Consider the following 13,434-nt stretch of genomic DNA (forward strand, 5'->3'; position numbering starts at 1 on the left):
GTTAACTTGTTGACTTGACCAGAATGTAAGGAAGTTAGAGGTTAGTGGTTGGTGAGATCTTGTCCACTTGTCAAAGATAAGCCAATATGTGTAACATAAGTAATGAGGAATGAAATTGTTAGAATCTGTTAAAAACATTAAATCTCTTAAGAACCAAGCATTCACATTGTTAGAAAAAGAGAGAACATCTACTCCGCTAATTGAATGTCATTGGAAGTATCGAGGACATCAGTGTCTTGATCTGAGAATTGATAATCCAAAGGAAAGAAATAGGCATTTATCCCACCTGTATAGTTCATCCTTCCTGAACTGTATTTCATGGTAACCAAATAGGCTAATTTTCCTCCCTCCTGTCTAACAAACATAGAAAGACGGGTAGATTTAGAAAATCACTCTCTTTCAAACCCTAATGAAATGAATAAGGTGACACTAATTGGTGGGTTCAACAATTAGGTAAGGAATTAGGGATGAGGAATTTGCCAAGGAGATCTTGACCTGTCGTCACCAGAGCCCAGTACTCACTCTTGCTGTTTCCATGACGGTTTTGTAACGTGAGTCACAGGGTACCATCTATGATGTGTTTGTGCCCCAAAATGGAAGTCAGGTGATAGAGGACCAAGTTAGTTAACACTAGAGGCAATAAACAGAAGAATCCAGACATCTAAAGGACGACTGACTGGATTTCTTCAGAAAGTCAGTGGTAGGAGAAAGAAGCCAGAGGACTGTGTCTCAACCCAGGATTGAGGACCAGGTTCTTTGTTTCTGTTTTTTAAATATCCTATTCTGGCAGTGACTAGTACGTGGTTCTAGTGCCCAGTGGGTGTCAGAAAGTGCCCCTTGGTTCAGTGGTGGAGGTCCCCCTCAGGCCTTGGAGGTCTCTCCAGCATCAGCTTGCTATGGAAGCTGTGTGCCTACTTCCCTGTGTTGTCCTGACCTTGTTGGCCTGTAACAAAGAGTTGTAGACAATGCCAAATTGGTTTGGAACTGGCAACCGTTAGCTCTAAAACTGGCACTAGCTGAAGCAATACTTTGCAGGGTCTAGGTCTAGGTTAGCAGAAATTTAAGAGACATACCCTATTGTAAATGTGTGAACCTTAGTTGGATCCTGATTCAAAGAAATCATTTGTAAAAGGAATTTTTTGTTGTTTTTTGAGATAATAAGGGATATTTAATTATGGAATAAGGTATAAAAGGATAGCAAAGAGTTTTTAGCAAAACCAAACCAAACTAGGGATAGGTGAAGCAAATGTGGCAACATCTTTGTATGTATCGAATATGAATAATGTGTACATGAATTTAATTTTGGTATTATTCCCTCTACTTTCATGTTCTGTACATGTATACTTCCCTCTGTCTTGCCAAAATTTGCTTACATTCTCTGTGCTTTATTTCTAATTAGAAATGTTCTTAGTTTATCTTGGATCCAACAGCCCCTTTTGGGGATTTGTGCAATGTTAAGACTCCAAACCAACTTGCCTTCTAGAGTTTTTTCTTTTTGTGTGTGTGTGTTCTAGTTGTAGATCTCAGTTCTGTGATTCTACTATTTACAATTTCTTAATAAAAAGTAATTTCCCACAGGTTTTCAGCTTCCTTCTCTTGCTTTTTGATAGCAGAAACAGAAAGAGAGAACATGCAGATCCTGAAAACAATGTCCTACTTTCTTGAAATTAGATTTTATACAATTAGTACCAGAGCATTTTATATATCATTCTTAAAGAAGAATTAAAAAGCTTCTCCCCTGTGTTAATCCCTTCTCTTCAGTTAAACCCACTTGATTGTATCTTAAATATATACAATAGCACACTAGAAATATTTTGATTACCGCCATTACAGTGTAAGAAGTGCTTATTGAAAGGGCTTATTTCCTAACATATAGAGAAAAATTTTTTAAATATCACTTTATTCTGAGTATAAATTTAAACTGAATTTATGATTCCTTTTCTTCTAGTCTCTTTCCCTCTGGCTGATTCACATTGCTTTTCTTAAAACCCTTCATCATCATGCTAATTATATCAAATTCATATTTTAAAAATAGAATCTTCAATATCTCCATATTTTGCCTTATTTCATCTTTTCACACCATCTGAGTGAGTAACAAAGCCCACCATGGCCTTTCCCATAGCTCCCACTGCCCTGCTGAATTTCATACCTCATTTATTTGTGGTCTGTATTTCTAAATGTCTTATTATGAAAAAATCTGAAGCCTATGAAAGTCAACATGGTATTGTAATGAACTCCCTCGTGCTCATCACCTTGCTCCCACAATTACCAACTCACAGCCAGAAACAGAGTCTTGTAAAGCATCTGTGCCGTGTATGAAGTGACATGGTATATCTCGATTTAATTAACTTGGCTTTCTTTATTTTTCTCCCATATGTCTTAAAATTATGGGTTCTTCAAGTGCACTCTGCATATTTATTTATTATTATATATTAAAATTAATGAGCAAACTCTGGAACAAAGACCCCAGACACATTAAATACTATTTCTAAAAATTTTAATTTGTTTTTTAGATTGCAGTAAAGTGCACATAACATCAAATTTACCATCTTGACCGTTTTTAAGTGCCCAGCACAGTACAGTTAAGTACCTCCATGTTGTTGTGCAATCAAGTTCCAGAACCTTCCCCCTACCCTCCCCCCACCCCCAGCTCCCGGCAGCCACCCTTCTGTTTGCTGTCTCTCTGAACTTGATCACTCAAAGTAACTCATCTGAGTAAGTATGTTCATATGATATTTGTCTTTTCATAACATTTCGTTTTGCATAGTGTCTTCAAGGTTTATCCACTATTTCCACAAATTTTGATTTAGGATTTTATGAGGTAAAGGACTAAAGAAAATATATGGTGAATTTTTGTTGGATGTTGACTTTTTAAATTACATAGCTGCATTCTTTTAAGAGATCATATTCCTTTTATTTCTGAAATGCATTGTTAAAGAGGATTAAGAATACTTTCCTTGTACATCTGATAAGATTGGTTCTCACCAAGTCTTGTTTTTGCTGATAATATGTAAACTCAACTGGGTACTTCTATCAGAAACATAATCAAATTAGACAGTAAACAATGAAACACAGGCCTTAAATACAATTACTTTACTTTGCTTACCTATTCACTTTTGTGTTACTTATACATTGAACCTAGTGCAATTAATTATTTTTTGTTTCAGTAGTGAAATATTAAGTACTCGAAATTTCAGTCTCCGTGTACACAAAATGCTTAGATTTCTTTTCTAAAATTTAATGACAATTTTAAGGTTCATTAAAAAAATAGATATCACCCTCGGATCCTTAGGAACAATATTGCTGTATTTGTTGAATAACGAATGCATGTGTTGGCTTGAAACACCTGATTTTGGCTTAACTTTTATTATTCTAGTTTATAGATTTTTATATATTACCTTATTAATAATAATAGTTTTAAAGGGGGTTTGGAGCAGGTAATGATGTATCTGTTTAAATCATCTACTGTGAGTTAATAAAATATTATTTCTGGCTCCAAATATCACTAGATAAAGTTTAAATATATTGCATTCTTACCATTTCTTGATGAGACTAAATTACATTTTTTTGGTTTATCTTTGGAAATTAGGGGAAAAATGCACTTGGAGCAGTGTGCTGTGTTTTTGTAATAAGCATTGAATCCCAGTCAGTTACACTAGAGTTTTTCATTCATAATTTATTGAGTGTTATGATTTGTCACTTAAGTATATGCACATCTTAAGCAATCATTTCAAGAACAGGTTGTATCACTTGTGAATTAAATACTTTGGAGCACCATTTTAAAGGTTATCAAAATAGTCTCAGAAAGGAAAGCTATCTTTGCAAATTTATAAATTAAAATTTAAATGATAGCAATTTAACAAATAACAGCACAGAAGCCTCTGCAGTAATGTTTGGGCTCACTGGACAGGCTGGCAGGATGCATTTCAGAAGGCTCTGTGGGCAGTTGTCTTTACACAGGCCAGTTCCCAAACCAGGGTTGACCCTCAGGTTTTCTGATTCAAATGGAAGGAATCCATCTCCCAGATGTCAAAGCACTGATTCTATAATATGAACTTACTGTAAATATTACATATAAAAATATAGTTATTTATATGCCTATATATCTATATGCATATATATTAGAATCTAACTTATTCATTTATAATAAATAACAATTGTCATGTGAAATGGAATTCTCTCCTTGTGATGGCTCATTTCTGTTTTTTAGGTAACTAAACCACAATTGTGTGAGCAGAGTGAGCACCAGTTCTCATGCATAGTTGCAAGAATGAAGTATTGAATGACATAACCTAAAACTGGCATCATGTGTCTTGCTCTGCAGTGGTGGCCATCTCACCAGTGAGGTCAAATTGTTTAAACTGTGTAGGTTAAGACTTTGTTTCTTTAAAATTGTTTTGTTTGTATTTTTATCATTTGTTTGAGAGGTAGAGAAAGAGTGAGAGAGGTCCCATCATCTGGTTCATTGCCCAGGCCCCCTCAAAGGCTGGAGCTGAGAGTTGAGAACTCAGTCCAGGTCTTTGTGGGTGTCAGGGATTCTCTCAGGGTGTGCATTAGCAGGAAGTTGGAATCAAAGGCTCCTCTTCTTGAATAGTATAGTGAACACTGCCCATGCTTGCTTTCCCGCTTTTTATTTGTTTTTGTTTTTGTTTTATAGTATTAATGACTGATCAACCTTTGTTTGGTTGCCATTGGATTTCAGTTGACTCTTGCAGACTAGAGAGGCATTCTCTCTTTGTCAGGTAATTTGCCAGTCTGCTTTGATCTATTTTGAGTTAGTTTTGTGCTTGAACTAGGAAAATGCTTTCTTAATATTCCTAATTCCCAAAGTCTTGGAGAATGTTTCCAAGTACAGACAGTATTCTGATTATGAGAATTTGTGAAAATAGAGGGAAAAAAGTCACAAATTCTCTGACTCAAATACAGTTGTGGGTTTTTTTGGTTAATTCCCCTATATATAAGCTTTCATTTTAGATGTCTGTACTCTTAATTTAAATAATTAAATGTTGCTATATTTCCTAGTTAGGGTTTTAATGTTTGTCCTATATAAATCTGAAGTGAAATTATATACATACCCACAACATTGTCTTTCCTTTTAGGACCATGGTAGGTGTTCACTTTTTAAAGTCTTCATTAGGCATTATTAATTTCTTTAAGTTGGTCCAGGATAGAGTAGCTAGTTACAGAGCGGCATTATTTAGGCAGAGGAAGATTTTCTGCCTGTAAATCCTGTAATCTGATGAGGATTTTCTGCTCTGGAATGGGTTAGTGCTGATATGTAGGGAAGACACTGATTTTCCTAGGTAGTTTTTGTTAACTGGTTACCTTACCAAACACTCTTGCTAGTTCTAGTTGTTTTAAAAATAACTCTTTTGAGCTTTCATGTCATCTGATGGAATGAGAATATGGTTTATTTTGCAAGATTTATGGCTTTCTTATGGTCATATTGTATTCATTTTAACTTCTAGGACAAGTTGTGCACTATAGCAACAATCACGTGCATTCTTGCTTTATAGCATCCTTTCGATTTTCACAAAACTCCTGTAGATATACAACGCCCTCTTATTTTCTTCTTTTTGCCTAAAGATAAGTAAATAAATAAGCTTAGAACCAAGGTAGCAATGAATGGTTCTGTCAGAGTTCGAGCCTAAGCTGGCACAAGAATGCAGATCTGTGGGCCACTGCAGTCCATATTCCCTTATGCTCCTTACCCCTGTGTCGGTCATGGGTTTTACATGAAGTTATATACTTACACACCTCAGATTCAACATGACCAAGCCTGAGCTCATCACTTTTCACCCTCCACATCAGTTGCTGCATCTGAATTTTTTGTTGTTGTTTTAAGGTGAGGGCTTCACCATCCATCTGGCCCTGGTTTTGCATTCTTGTCTCCTCAGTGTCTGTACCTACTGGGTCATTCCATAATTTATCCCACCTGTAAGCATGTTGCACGCTGGCTCACCTCCGCACCCTCTGCCCTCCTTGCCCATCACCACTGTCTTTGTTCAGGCCATTATTACTTCTGCTCTTTCAGATCTTGCCCTCAGCCAGCCTGCCTTCCACCCCACCGATGTTATCTTAGGAAATGCAGTTGCAATCCCTTACTTTCTGGTTCACATCTGTTAGTGACCCTCCATTATGTCAGAATATAACTCAGGCTCCTTATGTAAACACACAAAACTTGCTTAAAAGAGATGGACTCTTTGAGTCTGGCTTCTGTTTCTCCATATTACATTTGTGCATAGCTTAGTTGCCGGTTGCTGATTGGGAGGAAGTCACATTCAACACCCGGAGCCAGTCAGGCTTCGGCCTTTCCTGAGGGGTCTGTGTGTGGGTTGAGGGCACATTCGTATCTGAAGCAGTGTTCAGTCTGCACTTCTGTTGGCTTCTCCATTGTCCGCTGTGCCCGTGAACAGCATCCATGCCAGCCAGGCCGTGTGGACAGTTTGGGCTTCTTTGGTTCCCCTGTCATGTCGTGGCAGGCAGCCAGCCAGGGTTGTGCTGAGAGGTCAGGAAGCACCTCCGTGGAGCCTAATTTCTAGGATTTCCTGTTTCTTTTCTGGTTGTGTTGCTTGTGGTTACTTGTGCTGACTGGGATGGCTGCCTCAGGCTTGCTAGTGAGATTCTCCTTGTCTGCTCTGTCTGGGACAGCCTCTTTCCCCCTGCTGTTCAGGTCCCTGGAGCCCCTCTGGAGGGAAGCCGTGAGTTTCACAGCCTGTGGTTCTGGTGGATCCACTGTGCTGGCCGCCAGGGAGCAGTGGGGGCAACCCGAGAGGAATGCCACAGACCCCACTGTTGCTACCCAAATTTTGCTTCTTAATATGTTATTTGCCTTTGCCAATTTCCAGATCCTTGAAAAAATTTTTTTAATAGTTCTGTCCAGTTTCATAGTTGTGTTTTTGAAGAAGAGGATTTGAAGTCCTGCCTCCTGAGGCCGTGTGGTGGTTGTAATTTGCATTTTCCCTAGAAACTAGTTCATTGAACCCCATTTTCCTGTGTTTATTCATTCTGTAGTACCTCTTGTGATTTGTGTTGCTGGGTTATGCCATTCTCACCCCATGTTGCTTTGGGTTAAACTGTATGTAGCGTCATGCACTTGATTGGCAGCCCCGCCCCCGCTGTCCTCAGGCTGGCCAAGGCACCCTCCTCTGGGCTTGCGTGGTTCTGTAGCGGCAGCAGCAGCACGGTTCTACGTGCTGACTATCTGTGCATGTGCTTCCTCGCCCGTGGCAGCCTGAGAGCCCCTTGACAGCAGAGCCTGTGTTTTGTTTCTCAGTCCTCTTTTCTTGATCTTTGGTGCTTAGCATAGTGAGCACATGTCATTTTTGCATTTGTTTAATTGAATTAAAGTAATATAAACTGCAAGGACTTCAGCCAAGCCTTTTATTTCTGTAGATATATTCTGTTGTGTTTCATTTTTATTGTGGAATATGTTGTTTGAAATAAGTGGGTCACTGATGGGTGTTTTAAATCCTCTTTGTTTCAGAACTTTCATTAAATAATAAAATTTCTTTTTAGTGCGATGAGCCATAAGATTCAATATCATTATGCGATGCCTACAGTGACCTAGGCTGCTAAGTTCATTGATACCTCAGCAACAATTGATAGGATTGGCCATCCTTTGCTCTTTGATAGACTTTTTTGTCACTGAGTGTACTCACTGACTTGGTTTACCTCCTAGATTTCTCTTCACTCCTTTGCTATTTCTTTCTTGTTTCCACAGTCCCCTAAGATTAGTGCCCAGGCCCAGTCCTGTGTCTTAGTCTCCTCTCTAGCTATCTTGGAGATCTCATTTAAATTCCATCTAATACCTGTTAGTCCCAAGACTTCTTACTTCTTCATTGGCCAGACTTCTGTCCTAGATTCCAGATTCATAAAGACAACTTCTTACTTGTGTTGGAGTTCATAAAACATACCCCTATCTCTAAAGTATGGTGGCTTTGAGCTAAGGGAGCAACCTCAGGATTTCTGTCTGACCCTGCCCCTCACCCCATCTCTTGATCTTCTTTCCCTCCAGCATGGTGGGGAGCTGGGGTGCTTTCCTGAAGCTCCGTTCCCAGGAGGACTACAGTAGTTACCAAGTGTGGTGGAAACATGATCACTGGAAAAGTAAGAGACTCAAGGGCTGCGTGCCCAGGATACTGCACTGGACAGACTTTTCACCCGCTTTTCTGAAGGCGCTGCCTGAGATAATCTGAGATTCTTTATGCACAGTTTTTATGCGCACCCTCACCTCTCCTGTGGCTGTCCTTGCCACCCTCCAGGGTACCTTAAGCCCTCCCTATCCAAGTTTCTGTTTCTCACTGTAGCTTAGGAAGGCATTTAAACTGCATCTGCCTGACACCTGGAGGGAGCTTATACTTCTGTGCTGTGATTTTTTTCTTTTTTACCCTATGCACTCTAACATGTTTGTTATGCCTTTTTTCCTCCAATGATTCTGCCTGTTTGTTCATTTCAGCAAACGTTCAGAGGCCAGAGGGAGTATTTCCCTTCATCTGAACATTCAACATTTCAGCTTTGACATCTCTATTTAGATCCCAAGGCCAGCATGTTCAAAATTAAGGCCCTAATCTACACCCTCCCAAACATGTACTCCTGGCACCACCCAAGCCACACTTCTCTTCTTAATTGATGTAACTCCATCTTTCCATTTGCTCAGCCCACTGTGGTTGTCCTTAATTTCTTTATTTCTCTCATATCCCACACCCAATCCATTAGGAAATCCTGTGATCCCCCCTTGATGATGTCCAGAACCAGGCCATTTCTCCTGACCTCCCTGGGACCACCCTGGTGTAAGCCACCATCAGCTCTTTTGAGAATCACCTTCCTGACCTCTGCCCGCTTCACTCCTGTCTTCCTATGGCATGGCCCTTTAAAGCACAAGTCATAATGTGTCACTTCTCAGGGTCCAAGCCGAAGTCTTTCTCATGCTCCGTGGACTGCGGTCTGCCCCTTCCCCGTCCTCTCTACTCCAGCTTCCTCTCCCATTTCCCTTCTTTCATTCCAGTGGTCCAGGCAGTCTGGCCTCTTTGCTGTCCCTCAGACAGGCAGACAAGCAGACCTGCCTGCCCCTGCATCTGAACGCTCTTCTTCCTGCCAGGCCAGCTCCCAGGTTCCTGGTGTGGTTGCTCACATGAGGCCTTTTACCTGAGGCCTCCTACGCACGCTGGGTACATTTCAGCATTCAACACCCCCCTGCCTGGCATCCTCACTCCCGACTGCCTGATGCTCCATGGCCTACTCCACCTTTCCTCTCCCTCTGTCCTACACTGCTACTCACCCTAGGGTGATGATGATGCTTTGTAATTTGCTTACTTACTGTGTTTCTTGTTTAATGCTTCTCTCTCCCTGTTTAGTCTGAGAGCAGGGATCTTTGTTTTGTTTGCTGTTATGCCAGAGCAATTAGACTATCACTGCATATAAAGTAAGCATGTAAATAAATATGTATTAAATGGATGATTGAATATCTGATTTTCTAGAAAAAATTCAAATTCATAATTTGAGAATTATGAACTTTTTAAAAATTTTCATCTATTGAAAGAATGACAGGGTGAGAGAGAGATCGTCTATATGTTGGTTTACTCCCCAAATGCCCACAGTAGTCAGGGCTGGGCCAGGCTAAAGCCAGAAACTCGGAACTCCAATTGAGTCTTGCATGTGGGTGGCAGGAGCCCAAGTGCTGAAACCATCAACTGCTTCCCAGAATGCATTAGCAGGAAGCTGGCTCAGCGCTCCGACATGGGATATGGGCATCCCAAGCGATGGCGCCTCGGCACCTCTCCCCTCCCCGCCAAAAGGATTTCATTTGAGAGCAAGCAGTTAGCCTGGGAGTTAATATGCTGACCTCTCACACCACAGTGCCCTGGTTTAATCCTCAGCTCAGGCTCTTGGTTCTGACCCTGGGAGGCCGTGTTGATGGCCCTTTGATTGGTCCCTGCCACCCATGTGGGAGATTGTGTTCATAGCGCCTGGCTCTGGCGCCAGCCATTGTGGGCATTTGGGGAGCAATTAGCAGATGGGATCTTTCTCTCACTTTCTGTCTCTTTCTCTCTCCCAGTCTCTCAATTTAAAAAAAAAAAAAAAGAGAGAGAGAAAAAAGATTGTATTTGAAAAATTCTGAAAATTAAAAAAATACCAAAGTTCATTTTTTAACCTTTAATTGATGAATTAGGATCCATGAAAACAGCATAACATTTACATACCAAGTTAATAAGTATCATTCAAATAATCTCTTCAGGGCAGTCTTTTTAATAAAGCTGGCATTTCTGTAAAAATGGATTTTTTTCTGTAATGATATGCAGTGTAGTAGAATGTAATGCACACTTTAGATTTAAAAATAACCATGTAGCAGTGTGTTGAGTGGGGACCTTTTTATCTTGTTCCAGAATTGCAGCTAAGGCCCTAAGCTGAAGACAAAAGACACTAAGTAACTAATTTTCTATATTTGGGTTGCTATGAATAATCCAGTAACCGCTGGGGCCAGAAACCTGCCTTGCTGAGCGGCTCTGAGGAGCTTGTCCGGAGCTGGGATCCCACCTCCACCTGCTCTGAGAACTGGCTCAGCAGAGCAGGGGAGGGGGCCAGTGCTGCTTTCTCCCTCCCTCCCTCCCCAAAGCCCCCTTCCACCTTCAAAGAGCCCCTTGTAAGGGAACCCTGGTGGGCGGGAGGAGTGGTCATTTCATTGCCTCTTTTGCATTTGCTTGGCTGTGGATTTGCTGATCACCCAGTTCTGCCTGAGCAGAGGTGAAGGGAGTGCAGGGCAGAGTGGGCTACGCAGGCGCAGAGGCGATGCTGTGTAAGCTGTGGAATCTGGTCACTCTGAGAGTAGCCAGACTTGGCCTGCTTTCTCCTGTCCTTCGCAAGGAGGCTGGCATTCAGGCAAGGGACCATTGCCGGGGTGGAGAGGGGTGGTGGCTGCCAAGATGACGTAAATGTGCAAGGGATGGTCCCCCTGCAGGACCCCGAGAGGAACCCACACAGTCGCTGGAGCAGGGAGTGGGAGCAGCAGCTGTGTTTGTGACACCCAGCCAGTGTCTGTCAGGGCAGCGCAGCGAGTATGGAGAGGGCTGTGAGCACGCCCAGCTGCACAGGGATGGATGCTGCTTCTTCCTTCTGCTTCTCAGGGCCCAGGTGCCACACCCAGCAGTGGGAGTGGCGGGCAGGAGGATTTCCCCAGCAAGACCAAACCTGCCATGCTTCTGTGTGGCAAGCCACTGAGGATTTGGGTTGAACTACAGGGAAAAAAAGAATTTCAAATCAATTTTATATTTGAGTCTTCAAAGTAACAGATATAACAGGATTTAATCTTAATTTTCTGAGGATAGAGTTCTAGTAACTGGGAGCATCTCAAGTTATGGATGGAGACAAAGTCATTGTCTAAGGACACCTAATGTGTCAGGTATTGTATCCTGCTAAACCTAGTGACTCAAAACATCTGTAATTTCTCAGAGGTCTACAAAATGACTGGACATCTCTGCCAATGTGCACCAGGCTCCGTGGATGTCCCCAGGGGTTACTTATGCATTTACAGTCAACTGAGGGTTGGCTAGGGGCTGGCAGGTCTACGGTGGGCTCCATAGGGTGATTCAGTCGCATGCCTTGTTCTTGGCAGCCAGCATGGGCCTGTTGTCTAGGATCCAAAGGGAAGATGTGCATGCATTCAAGGACATTTTTAGACCTCTGCTTGAGCTTTTCATAGGCGCCAAGTTGAGTCAGCATGGGCAGGTCATCTCAAAGGGCGTGACTATAGGGGTGGCGTGAAAAATTGGGTCATTAACACAGTCAGTCTGCCACATTTACCGGGTGGGAGAGGAGAGTCCACACTGGAATATTAAGGAGAGTTATTGGAAAAGAGAAACCCGTTTCATATTTGTACCCTGAGACAGAGAGATTCTTTAGTAAACAGCTTACAGTTGATTTGACTACATGGACTCCTAAAACTGAGTTTGTTTCTTCTTTATATTCTCTCTAATGTGTGAGTTTAACAAAGGTTTTTTAGAAAGATGTCCTGTTATTGAAATTCAGGAATCACCCTGAATTTGAACATATATACATATATATATGTATATATATGTAAAATTTCTATTTTTCCCCACAAGTAAGCTTTAGTTGTTTCTTATCAACATGTAGTCTTGAAATGGCAGTGGAGCTATTGGCAGTTTTCCTAGCAGGAATGCAGTGAGTATCCAGCATGACCACATTTGTCCGAAGGGGGATACACTTTTATCTAATACTCTGACTAGTATACAAGGTGCTTAGATTTCAGATATTGTACTAGTGTAGCGTTTTTTAAAAAAATATTCTTGCAATGTAAGGAAAGCATTAACTCTTAGGAATTTGACCAAGAACTGATCCGTTTTCATGAATTTTCCAGCATACAAAAATCCAGCTGTATTATCTTACTTTAGGTGTTAAATTTGATGCAAACTTCATGGACTAATTGCCTTTAACAGATGCTGTGGATATTTATCGCAAAATGTCTTTGAACAGACAGCTTTAATATATTAGTTTAGTACACATGGTGATTTAAAGATTAGAATATATTAAATAAACTGTGTCAGAAATTATAAATAAACTAAAATGAGTAAAATTATCCTTAAATTGCTAGACAAGTCTTCACATTTAATGTTACATTAATGAGTTTTGTACAGAGACTGTTTAGAATAAAAACCTTTTTCATCAGATGTTGCACATATGCTTTCACTGTTTGTTTTTCTTCAAAGTAAAACTTAATGAAACAGCTAATAAAACCCAATTTTGCTCCTGATTCTTGAAAGAAACAAGCCCTTGAAGTACACCCGCTGTTTATTCTTTTGCGCTGGCTTTTGCTACTTTTCAGCATGTAAATTTTCCCATAATGAAAAACAGTCAAAGCCGTAAACCTTTTCTTACATGTCTTAAAAACCCAGTGTTTATGTCTTATTTGTAGAGCCGTTGCACAATGGAGACATGCTTTGCACACACACAGAGAAGTTTGCGCTCAGATCTTCATGTTCACCTCCTGCTGGCTGCACAATGGTATAGTGCATGTGCATTTAAATAGATCTTTATTATGTAAATAACCCAGAGCCAAAGTGAGAGCTTTAACTAACCTAAAAAAAAAAGAGAGAGAGAGAGAGAGAAAGAAAAGAAAGAGAAAGGAGGATTCCACCCTTACTCTCAGGAACCTGGATGTGTGTTAGTCTGGAGAGCGTTTCTTGAGTCTCTTGGAAGGGATCAGCTTCTGTGAATTAAGCTCTCTGGATGGCAGGGCCCCACGTGGCTCTCACTGCCCGTGGCACCTGGCTTCCCCTGCAGCTTCCTTCTGTAGGGACAGGACAGGGTGGAGATACGTGTTACTCTAGGGCAGTGCTATTTGAAGCGTGGTCCTAGGTGGGTGCCAGCATGAGCATGTAAGTACGGAACTTGAAAATGAGTGACTAGAAGCTTTTACAC

The 13,434-nt window shown here is 41.1% G+C and overlaps 1 protein-coding gene across 19 annotated transcripts in view; it reads left to right on the forward strand.

The window, feature by feature from the left end:
• ATG10 (autophagy related 10) overlaps window positions 1–13,434 on the forward strand; it is a 272,261-nt gene that overhangs the window by 19,986 nt on the left and 238,841 nt on the right. For 3 of the 19 annotated variants that reach the window (XM_070056364.1, XM_070056379.1, XM_070056380.1), the window contains exon 3: window positions 12,929–13,017. The exons of 15 other annotated variants lie outside the window; for them this stretch is intronic. In XM_070056364.1, the coding sequence (XP_069912465.1) occupies window positions 12,929–13,017 (89 nt within the window). Of the gene's footprint in view, window positions 1–4,210; window positions 4,366–12,928; window positions 13,018–13,434 lie in introns of all 19 variants that reach the window. One more of the 19 variants, XM_070056369.1, reaches the window with a different exon arrangement.

This window comes from Oryctolagus cuniculus, chromosome 14, assembly GCF_964237555.1.
Source record: "Oryctolagus cuniculus chromosome 14, mOryCun1.1, whole genome shotgun sequence".
In the NCBI taxonomy this organism is placed as follows: Eukaryota; Metazoa; Chordata; class Mammalia; order Lagomorpha; family Leporidae; genus Oryctolagus; species Oryctolagus cuniculus.